At 35.4% G+C, this 12,420-nt stretch overlaps 1 protein-coding gene across 1 annotated transcript in view; it reads right to left on the reverse strand.

Annotated features, from left to right (window-relative positions):
• LOC135691974 (uncharacterized) overlaps positions 1 to 12,420 on the reverse strand; it is a 28,814-nt gene that overhangs the window by 14,874 nt on the left and 1,520 nt on the right. The window contains exons 2-6 of the mRNA XM_065209991.2: positions 9,665 to 9,721; positions 4,560 to 4,619; positions 2,772 to 2,844; positions 1,977 to 2,167; positions 1,247 to 1,412 (exon numbers count right to left, since the gene is read on the reverse strand). Of these exons, the coding sequence (XP_065066063.2) occupies positions 1,247 to 1,412; positions 1,977 to 2,167; positions 2,772 to 2,844; positions 4,560 to 4,619; positions 9,665 to 9,721 (547 nt within the window). The remainder of the gene's footprint in view (positions 1 to 1,246; positions 1,413 to 1,976; positions 2,168 to 2,771; positions 2,845 to 4,559; positions 4,620 to 9,664; positions 9,722 to 12,420) is intronic.

A 12,420-nucleotide genomic window follows, 5' to 3' on the forward strand; every position in this document is an offset into this window, starting at 1 on the left:
TCGAATTTATTCTTCTCTTATATAAAATATATTTATCCAAACCAAAATTTCGGTTTTAAACTAAATCAATTGATATACACACTATTTTAGTACATACAAGTCTTAGGTTTTTGTTATTAACTATCATCATAAAATGCATATGTATCTTATTCAACTACAAAGAAATTAACCTTGCGCAATGACGGAACCTTGCATCTGAAGAAAAATAAAAATATCTAAATCGATATTAAAAACAAACGAATTCTAACAAGGGCATTTGCCGAAAATTTCATTCAGATTTTAATGAAACTGAGAGAGGAGAAACACACTCCTTTTGCACAGGGGCGGACACTTGGTCAAATATTAGGGGGCAAGCCTATTGTTTTGATAAGATGACGTCACATTCCCCATTGTTTTATAACAGAAGACCATTGTCCTCTAAAATATTGGGAGGCGGTCGTCCCCCTCGCCCCCCCCCCCAAAGTGTCCGCCACTGCTCTAGCACTTTATTCATATGGTCCCATTTATTTTAAGACAGTCAGTCTCCTTGTCCAAATTTTAAAGCAGTCACAAAATAACAAACACATACACTTTAAGTACAATACAATACCATAAATTTACATCTTATAAACCTTAATACATCTTGAAATTTCCTGAGGAAATTTCCCTGAAAACATGTTTATTGTAGAAAAAACGAATGCAAAAAGGAGAAGTCCTAGAAACTGTAAACTCTATCAAAACACCAGTTCTTTAGTGTTATAGATGACTCGAATCGTCATTGTGTAACATGATTAAACATTTTCATCATATCAAACAAAGACCACACTTTTATTTTTAGAACTCAACCCGCAATATCCACGATTAAAGGCATTATATCTTGACACATTTCGCTGGTCATCTAAATTTCTTATTGGTTGGACTACAAAAGAGACCAATTGTTACGGATCCAATCGGAAAACAAAGGATAATTCGCATTGTTTTATCGACCATAAACGCGCTACAGGTCTTTTAACTTTGAACGGTTAACTGACGAGACATAGGCCCTTTGAAGTTTGAGCAGGAAAGTAAGTTTCCCATAAGGCTTTCTACTTTATCAAAGCTATGATTTTGATCCATTAGCCACGTTTATATTCGAAGATTTTGATTGCTTAGTTGAAAAAACATGCACTTTTTGTACTTTCAGGCTCTCAATCATGTGAGAATTCACAAAAATTATTTTAAAGAGATTTAAGCTTCAATTAACTTAAATCAACTGAATTCAACATACCTTTTGGCTTGAAGCTAACAGTGCTGATAGTAGATGGAGCTTCGTTGAAACCATCCTTTGACACTGGTATCACTTTATACGAAAATTGGATGACACGATGAAGGTATTCCCGAAAAAAATATTTGCATATTTTGCCAGACGTTATTCTTGTTTTGTTTGTCAAAGCCTGCGCAAAGAGTATGCAGATTAATCGAGATTAAAAACTGTTCACGTTACTTTTTGGTAGAGTGCATGTAAAGCTTACGAGCAAATCACGGCACAAATTGATGCATATCATAAACAATCTTGAAATCCCGCTAGCTTAAAGCTTACCTAGATGTCAAAGCAGTTTCGTTTTACGAACACTGGGAAAAAAAGGACTTCAAAAGAATTATGATTTATCACTTGCTAACATTCCATTGCTCGTCATTAACTTGGGCTTGGTATAACGTCATAGTGACGTCACAATAATGAATTTAGAGCGTTTTTGAAAAATTAATTACCTGTTTGTGAACCAAGTGCTAAATTTGGTAGTATATAAAAAGCTAGGTAGTTCGGTTTTCTTTCATGGTGCAGGAGGTATTTTAGGGTAACATTCCATTCAATATACTATTCTGCTGTGTTTGTATATTTTGGCCTAAACATCATATTAAAATCCATCGTTAGAATTTTCGCCATTGATCTATCGGGCAAATATCCTCTATACCATGATATAAATTCTGATGTTACGTCACCATCTAATTATACATACCATATTTATCGGGATGAACTTTCCGACTTCACCCCTATCAGGATAATGAATTCGTGAAAATATAACATAAACGATGGTAGAGGTCGATTTCTGCTTACTCCAAGCCACATCCATATATGTGTAATTTGTGTTTTTGATTCTTGTATCCAAAGCAGTGCTCGTGGCATTTTCCATAGAGACGTTCACTGTACCTAAAAGAAAGGTTTCGAAGGATGAGAATCTCTCTCTGCGTGGAATAAAACAAGGTTAACAATGAAACAATACATTCCAGCACGGATAACTTTTAACCATATCAGACTTTTTTATTCTGCATTTTATTAAATTTCAGTTACATTGAAACTTACTTCAATAACTTACTTTATTAGCATGTTTCAATGACGTTAGTCTATATCGAAGTTTGAGATTAACTGCGAATGTAAACAGGTTTTAACAAAGTTTGTTGCTGAAAATTTAAAATTGCAATTATGTTCAAATAAGGGAAAACATTAGAACAAGAAATTGCTTAAAAACCAAATTTGGATTTAAAATTCTGAGCATTGATCTTTGCATTTGGCAGAAAAATAAATTTCAAAAACTGGTAATAGATTTGACTTCAGCTAATCAATAGTCCTAAAAAAGGACAATTGAAAATAGCGGATCCAGCTGTAACAAAAATCCAACTGAACTTTTACTCACATTGTATCAAGACAAAACATGACCTGGTTTCCATATAAATACAGCAGATAATAAGAGAACAATACTTTAACAACCGCAACGAAATTTCCTACATTATTAAACAAAATTGTAGACTCTTACCCGAAGTGTTATATCCATTAATTTTTAAGTAAAAGCTGCAACCAGCTTTGCAGGCGGCTACACTTGTTGGACCCTGAAAGATATCTTTATGTATGACAGCAAATCGAATAACATTACAAAATTCAAAATTTCAACTTGAGTGCTTAGATTTGATAAAAAGATCAAAATTGTGAAAAAGTTGGAAAAGTAGATTGGCTGTGTAAGGTTAAATTTCTTGTCTTAATGAGCAGGAAATGACAGGTTTATTTCTTATCTAAAGAAACGAATGTTGAGTGTGGAGACGTCAACAATGGGGAAGTATGGTAAAGTTACCTTCTAGAACTTAAATATCTATCTCGATAACTTTTCCTAAACAATAATATTGTTGGAAATTACGCCGTGTTATTTGTGAAACAAAACAAGGTCATATTTCGTTTAACAAAGAGGGAAAATGCACTTGCCATGCGTGAAGGGCTCACAGGAAAACAAAGACAAGTTTTTCGTTTTGGGTTTCAAGTTTTAAAATTCCCAGTTGTTTTTAAAAGTATGATTAGGCCTACATTTTCTCAGAAACCAAAGGAAGTTTACAAATATGGATATACAGGAAGATTTGAAAAGGAAGGAAAGGACTCGAATAATTAGCACCGAGATGAGGAAATGACAGGCACGCAGCAATTTCAGAAGTAATTTCCAAAGCAAACAAGACTCCTGATTCTGCATTCCCTTGAGATGACGGCTTCGCAATATCTTAGACTCTAAAACTGTGAAGTAAATATTTGGCTTTTCAGACTGAGAAAGGACAGCATGAAAGACTGATAATTGATCAAACAGTAGAATGATCAACGAATTGTGTAATAAAAAGGACAAGCAAAAATAGGTAATTACAAACATGGTGAGCTGCAGAGGGTTTGACGAAAATTTTGATTCGCCGGACAAAGCAATTTTTCTAATAGCACTGACTTAAGGCCGATTTTCATTTGATATTCAAGATAAGGTTTTTCGTGACTACTAGCACGTTTGTGGTATTTGACCGACAAGGTGTAAATGTATCCAACTATCCGACAAGGTGTTGAAGCAAAATATCTTCATTAATATATCGTTTTAAATTTGGATCCTTTTTTGCGTTCTCTGGAAAATAAATATACATAAGGTTGCAATCGTTGCAAGTTAAGTCAGGCTTTGGTAAACAAAGAAATGCCGAAAAAAAATTTATACATACAAAATATTGAAATTGTGTTTTGTCATTAATATAAAAAGCGTCTTAGCGTGTCTGAAAATCATCGAGCAAATTGAAGGGCTCTGCCTGACAAACTGCTGTTTTCTCTCTCTAGAAAGCTAGATTAATATAAAATAAGGTGTCGTGCGATCGAGGTATCATGCGATCGAGGTATCACGCGGTCGAGATATCACGCGGTCGAGGTGACATGTCCTCAGAATCAGTAAAGATGTAAAACTTTCGTAAGAAGAGACAATACTTTTGGAAAATCTAAACCCTTGTATCCTTTTTCATTAGACACGATAAAAAATTCTTTAGTCGTTTATGAGGCCGGGGTTTCCTTTCCTTTGCTTTCCGCACTGATGGGACGATGGATACATTGTCAACAGAGGGTTATTTCACATACAAACTAGTAGGGAAATACCCATTTCGCGCTAGAATTTCCCGCACTTGTGGCAATTGCAAGTGCCCTATTAGTAAAAACTTTTCAACAATTTTCATTATCATCAACATCGTAGTAGAGTGCCTTAGATACTCTTGGAGAAAAATAAATTTTCATGTTATCTTTGGTGGATTCGGAAGTCAATACTTACACATTGCCCCCAACAGCTATTTTCATCTTTGTACTTCTTCATCGAGCAAACTTTAAGGCACTGCAAGATTTAAAACAAAATAAAATTAGTGTACATAATGATAAAGAATGCACCCTTAATAAATGAGGTTGATGATGGGGAGTGGCAAGGCTGATGGATCCTTTATACTTTTCTTTTAAAAATTGTGGACCCATTCCTTTTAAGCTATGTTCACATTGCTCCGCATTCGACTGCTAATAAACTTTTCAAAAAACTCACTGCCACTAATATTCCTCCAAGTAGTGTACTAATTTCGAGTGAATCAGCCATGTTAAGAAAAGTTGTTCAAATTGGTGCGGTCTAAGCATCTTGCGTTGTTGTTTTTGTTGTTAATGTTGTTATCGTTTTCAAAAGTATCCGTTCTCGGTGTTCACACTGCGTTTTGCGTTTTCGAAAGTCTCCTTTTTAAAGTGCGTTTTCAAAAATCTCTGTTTTCGCAGCGGAGCAGTGAGAACGCAAGTTGAAAACGGATACTTTTTTATCCGTTTTCATTGCAATCCGGGGAAATGTGAACAGGGCCTTAGATTGAAAGAGTCCATATTAACTTCATATGAATAGCAATTCATTTATCGCTTGTTTTGGTTGGTTCTGCATCTGGTTTGGACGGAATCTAAAAGTATAGCTGTCCGAACTACATAAGAAAACACATATAGTCGAAAGGGGGTTTTAATCAATAAGTATTTTCAACTTTTTAGAATTATGGTCCTGTTATGTTAATGATCTCTAAATGCACTTTAAGTTTTTCAGCATGTCATCATTTTGAGTTATTTCAAATCCTTGTTTTCTAATGGAGCAAATTATACTGATATCTAAACAAAATAAAATATATTCATCTATTCTGCCTGTTTTTGAAAGCTGTTGACGTCGAAAATTGATTTGGCCAAAAAGGCTAAAGTTGGCCCGATTTTGGCCGCTTGTTAACAGCCACAAAAATACAAAGGAAATAACCATTTTTGCACAGAAAAACATTTTGTTAAAATAATCTCAAAACTGCAAATAACGAAGCGAGAAACAAACAAAAAAATGACAGAAAATTGAAATTGAAAGCAAGTTGGCCGCCAACCATTCCAAGCGTCTAATAACCCTGCTTACAATTTAGCCTACAGATGTTGGAGAAAGATGGTACTAATGTGGGAGTTTGACTGAAGTTAATACAAATTGAACGATTCCAATATAAATTCAAGTTCCCAATAACTCCTAAACATTCTTGTAAACCTTTCATAAATTACCCAAAAAAAATCTCTAAAATCACTTAGAAAAGGATGAGATCTCAAAATCTTTAAAATAAATCATAACATCTAAGAAATCTTACCAAAAATCTGAAATAGTTAAAATATCTTCAATTCTAGAAAAAAAATTTTGAAATCTAGAAAAGAAATCTTGTAACTCAAAATTGTTTGGCTGTGGCTGAAAAATTATGTCAAATTCTGGAATATCCCAAGCTTACGTGAAACGAATCATCGACACCAATCTTTGCATTTTATGAATCAAAATTCTGCTTGCATGCAAAAAATAGCCAGCTTCGATCTGATTCTGAGCCTCGATATGAAGATAGCACGTGCTTTCGGTTCTTCAAACTCAAAATTGAACCAAATTTTAGCAAAACAAGTTCTAACATAGCCCAAGACTAAATGACCTATGGTGGATTTTTAAACACGTATCAAAGTTTAAATCCTGTGATATTATATGCCTCAACCACACCCTTTGCCCGCAAAAATTGTACTTTTATAAAGTTAATTTGAGGGCTTTATTTCTTTGAACTTGCGTTTCCGGGTTTTAGATCCTTTCTCAGACATTAAAAAACCAAAGAATAGAGTACTAAAGTGATGACGTCACAAAATCTATTTTCACAAATTTTGAATTTTGACCACAATCAGCTGGAAGTTTTTTCCAATTGGCTGAGATATGGCCAGATGGGCACAGGCTTTTTTCTCTTCAAACCTCTTTAATTTGGTCTTAGTTGATAACTTTATGAACCAGTCCAGAATACCAGTAATCTGTTATTGGCAAAATCTCGCCAAATTTTGAACATATTTAGATGTTTAGAAGTATTTTATGCCGTTTTTCAGATTATGTGGTCGAAATTAAGAAATTCTTAAAAATTCTAACACCAATACCAAATTCGAATTATGATGATAACCACTTTAAAGCAGCAGTTTCATCATTGCTAGAAATTCGTTTTGTTTTGTGTATATGTTCTGAAAAATACTATTGCACAAAGTACAAACCTTTTACAGTACACTGTTCGGTAACAAATTGTCACCTGAAAATTATAGTTATCATAATCAACTTCCTAACTTGCAGAATTTTCATTTAAAAGCCTGAAATTATTAAAATCCTGATTTTAACAACGAAATGTAAAAACCTTTACCTATAATCCCGAAATCTACTTAAAAATCCCAAAATCTCTTGCATCAGCATCTCGAAATCTCGAAATCTCATACACATTTTAGGGATGATTCCCCCTTTGCAGAAAATGACCACGAAATTTCAAAACATTTTGCCAATTACTGCTCGGGTAATAATTCAATATTTTCTACAAACTTTACATTTGAAATGTCGATTTCAGAAAGCGGGTAAACATGATTTTTTGAAAAAAGGTCCTGAACGCAAATTGAGTCAAATATTTGGAAACATCTGCAAACATTATCAGAACAAGTTTAGATAATGACACGTTGAATGAGCGCTGCAGGATGAATGGAGTTGGATTGTTCCAATAAATACTACATGCAATATTTAAACTTATTTCCACTCTTGTGTCTATAGTGAATTGATGGCTCATAGTAAACGGCTAATAACACGGTCAGAAAGTACATAAAGGTCAGAACAGATATAGAAAGCCTGCCAATGAAAGGTGAAGCATCGATAAAAACAAAAAACCAACCACATCTTCAAGCACATCTTGTTACTCTTGTCACGTCTTACTTAGAATCCTCACACGATGATCTCGTCACTCACAGGAAATCAAAGTTTCCAAGAAATAACATACAAACGAAAAAGCCGCCATTGAGTAGACAGAAGGAGTTCGTTTTCTCTCTTGGACTCCAGTGGTAATTTTTCTTTAGGCTCACGGCACTGATTGGTCAACTATACCGGTCTTGTGCTTTTTTCTAATTGGCCTATTTCGATCCACAACTGGGTATATATTTTTCATCGTGTTATTTCGGACCCTTATTCTGACGTTTTATGCTCTGAGGAGTGTCAGACGAAAAAGCTTTAAGTATGTCGTAAATGTTTGCTTTTTCAAAGCCATTTTCAAATTCTGTACCGCAAAAAATTGTTCAAATAACAACTCACTGACTGGGAGTACATTTTGAAGAAACCTAATAGTAGCCTATATATAGGGTGATTTCCAAACATTAAATGACATGACAGCAAAAAATGAACAACGTCAGATCAATGTCTTAAATGTAGTTTTTAGTCAGGAAAAAGTTCTATATTAGAGGGGGAGAGGGCTGCCATTGAGCTTATTCAAGGGGAGGGCGGTCAGGGGTCCCGTCTTTCCAACTCCAGAAAGTCTGGACTTTGCACGTCTCACTTTTGATGAACAAACGCCGCAATGAAGAGTCGAGAAAGTCCAAAGTCAATCCGTAAGGAGAGAGAATGATATTTCTTCCTCTCCTTTAAACATCTTCCATTTTCTTCATACTCGCTCTCAGTAGCGTAGCTAAGATGAAAAGATTTTGGAGGCAAAGGTAAGTTGAGCGATTGGGGGTCCTTATCCATTGGAACGCCGGAAAATGCTCCTTTTCCCCATTTCCCATTTCCTTTGCACTTTCTTGCGGTTTGCTGATCTGGAGAGAGAGGAACTTAGGCAATTCCGCAAGATTTCAATCAGGCGCCCATCAATGTCAGTAGATATATCAACGATGCACTCACAAAAGATTCATTCAGATTTGTAAACCTATCATTTTCACTTAACGACCTTATCAATATCAAGGAACAAAGTTGTCGAAAACATTAACTTTTCTTTCATTCTGTGGCTTCATATCTTTAGAAAACAGGTGTCTATTACAAACGTGCCTGTTTGTTATGATGCGAGTTAATTACAAAGAATAAAATGGCATAATATTGACCGGCCTGAAAAGTGCACAATATAAACGATTCTCCTCAACGAAAAAATGTCTTTCCATTGTACATAGGTGGCACAGACCGTTTACTTGACTTTCCTAAAGTCTATTTTTTGTTAACTCCGAAAGGCATTCGAACTATTGCGAGAGCAAGCCGTAAATCCTTGAATTAGCCCCCTGGGGGCTTATTTATTTTTGGTATTTTTGGATAGGGGTTTATTCGAGGGGGGGGGGGGGGCTTATACGAGGAGGGCGTAAAAATTATTGTCGACATTAAAAAGGCATCATTAAAAGACCTCGTTTATTTAAGTAGGAATTTCTTTATTAACATTTAATTAATTATTACCAAAAGTATGCATTTGTTGTAGTAATTCAATAAAACGCCATAGGCAACCTCAGATGGCAAAAATTATCAAATGGAGGGGTCCAATTCGAGAATTTACAATAGCAGTGGGGGCTTAATCGAGAGGGGGTGGGGGGCTTTTGACAATTTGTAGTTCTAGGGTGGGGGCTTATTCGAAGGGGGGGGGGCTTTTCGGGGGGGCCAATTCGAGGATTTACGGTATGTAGACTGCGGAGGAGACGACAGGGGGCGAAGGAAAATCCCTTTCCTTCTATTTTTCTTCTTCTTCTGTTCACAAAAAACCAAGCCCCGGCAAAAAGAATTGAACATATGACTGATCAGTACATTCGAATTTCACTAAGCAACGCTCAACATCATATAGAGCAATGAGCAGGTATATCTAACAGGGCTCACGGTCTGAGCAGCGCTCAGCATTATAAAACATTGGGCCGAATGACCCCAACATTGAAATATCAGTAAGTTACCAACAAGGTTCTTCCCAGAGGTTTTAACGTGGTTTTAACTTTGTTTAGCTAGATTAGTTAATCATAATTTGCAAAATGTATCCCCTGATTTTTAGTTTATTTAAACTAGGGTTCCAACGTTAAGCAAAAAAGAGACCAAAAGATATCAAACAAGCATACTGATCTTACCGATGTGCCGTTGCCAGTAAGGCATAATTGGTCTAGACCATCTGGAGATGTACCGAACTGAAAAAGAAAAAAACCTTGTAAGAAAACAGCTCATTCTCAATTAGATACAAAACATAACTTCCATGTTAAAGCACATATCCCTCAACAATTTTTAAATCCAAAAGCTATATATTTTCGAAACCAAAAAGAAATGTTTTAGAGAAAGTATTGGCCCATTTTATTCTTTACGTAGTTTAAAGTTTTCGATCTTTGTTCTGTCGCCTTGAAGAGTGTCAGAAGAAAAGCGTCAGTATGTTTCAACATGTCTGCTTTTCTCAAAGCCCCTTTTTTTCTCAAACGGTTGAACAATTTTTCTAAAATGTTTCAGGCACGCCGAAGCCGGGGGCATTGAGTGCTGTAGCCCCCCCCCCCACCTCTTTGCTAGAGTATTGTATCAAGGATATGGCACTGAAGATAATGGTGGCAAACTACCATTCAGGTTTGCAAACTTGTCTAGAGCCCCCTCCTCTCCCGCGCTCCAAAGTTGCTCCGGCGCTTCTGTATTTACTCACATATCGTAACAAACCAAAGATTAAAAACAAATGCAGCCTAAATTCTGAAATTCGCTTTCAAAAAGCGCATAAAATGATAATACGATGTACGGGCAAAAATCGAATTCCAACTGCTATTTAAACAGTGATTTGAATCAAAGTACGCAATTAAGTTGATTATCGTGACCAGGGGGGAGGGGTCAAGATAAGCACACAACCATGCTTTCCGAAAATACCAACTTGCATTAGTGTATGGTCATTATCGTATGTTGCAAATTTGCAGCATTCTACGTTTGCTGAGATATAGCGGCAAGAGAAAAAACACTTGCCCTATCCATTCGGTTCTAAAATTCATGAATCAAGTCAAACAAAATCAATTATTTAATAAAATTGAGGTCTTCACTATAAGAGGTTGACTGATTTGGTAGATTTGGCACTATCTGTTCTTCTAACGATTATATGGTACACTTCTTACTTTTTCCTTGATCATGCTAGTTTAGAATGAAACTTCCATAGTTTGAAATTTCATAATTCAAAAATGTTTCTGCTAAAGTTAGAATTATTAGGAGTGTACTGATTTTGTAAAGCCATTTGAAAATTGATCCCGAAGAGGACAAAATTGCCTTTTTGTTTTCAAAGAGTTCTCTACGCAAATTAACTTTGCTGATCGGCCGCTAGCACAATACCGACAAATTCTATCCTTAAGCATGACAACCACGTATTTGCTTTTCAAACAATCTGCGTTTATGTATTGGCATTGATTTACAGAAATGTTACGAAATTGTGGGGGTGGGTGAATATTACAAATCCAACAAACGACTGAAACGAAATAAAGATTCAGATAATTATCCGATAAGATTTCATATACAGTGTCAAACAGATGGAGGCGTCGATGAAGGAAAAGTAGTACCTTTGATCTTAACTGAACACGGAAACTAGGGATCCAGAAAACAATTTCAAATACAAATAAAAATACAGGTCCGGCAGCATAAGCCAATACACCAATTCAAATTACAGCCTCCTTTCGAAAAATTCCTCATATTCTTCTGTACAAAATTTTTGACCTCGGGTCGAGAGCAAGGATCTTAGACTATTTAGAAGTGTTCGTTATGGTAGTGCTCACAATATTGATTTTATGATGACATAAAGATAAAAAAATTTAAAAAGGATTTGACCGTGTTTGGCGACTAGGGGGTAGAGTTTCCCCCGGAATGATTTTGCGGTCCAAACCCTTGCAAGTTTTCAAATTATATTTCTCCGTAAAAATCTTAAATACAAGCAGAAACAATATAAAAAATTGTACCCAACCTAGAATTATAGTGATAAAACCAAATTTGTGCTTAAAAAGGTCGTATAATGAAGTTTGAAGAAATTTTCCAAAACGAGGCAGTAAGCCGAATTGGTGTATGGAATCTTTGGCGACATATTTCAGACTTTAGGACTGTTGCCTTTCGAGCGTTTAGAAATGTAGAAATAGAAAGTTGCTTAACTAGGGATCTTGAAGGCCAAAGCAAGATAAAAAATATTAATAGGAACAAAATAAAAGCTCCTGCAATAGATATTGCATTCGAAATTCATTTTGAACCACTTTATTCAAGATTCAAGTTTCATATTAAAAATTGTCATCTTTCAGTATCAGGACTCGTTTTTCAACAGTGCTCTTTGAAAGGGGATAGGCCAAGCTTTTCATTAAAAGATAACATCTCTAAGATAAAAAATACCCTTCTTTTGAAAAATTGTGTGACCATTTTATGTACGGCTTTTGGCGCATTCTCGGTATTTCATAAGAAACATACAAAGCATGTTAAGAAGATATAAAGCATTGAGCAAATAACATAGACAATTTTTTGCGGTACAGAATTTGAAAATGGCTTTGAAAAAAGCAAACATTTTACAACATACTAAAGACGAAACTCAGGCGAAAAAGCTTTTAGTATGTTGTAAAATGTTTGCTTTTTTCAAAGCCATTTTCAAATAACATAGAGCATAACTTTCCGTTTATGCTAGTGACAAAAGCAATAAATTACTGGCTTTAATGTCCGAATACACCCACGATATCTCCACATCCCAATGTACCCATACCATGACGCCCCTTATCACAAAAAAGTGAGAGTTTAGGCAACTGAAGATGCAAAAGTATGAGGTTGTTTCAAAACACTATATTTTGAAATCGAAACTTTTTGGCAACCGTTCTTCGTAGCGTGGAAAGAAATGGCTCAATCGTAG

This window comes from Rhopilema esculentum, chromosome 10 (genome assembly GCF_057945365.1).
Source record: "Rhopilema esculentum isolate cy_ngs chromosome 10, ASM5794536v1, whole genome shotgun sequence".
Taxonomy (NCBI): Eukaryota; Metazoa; Cnidaria; class Scyphozoa; order Rhizostomeae; family Rhizostomatidae; genus Rhopilema; species Rhopilema esculentum.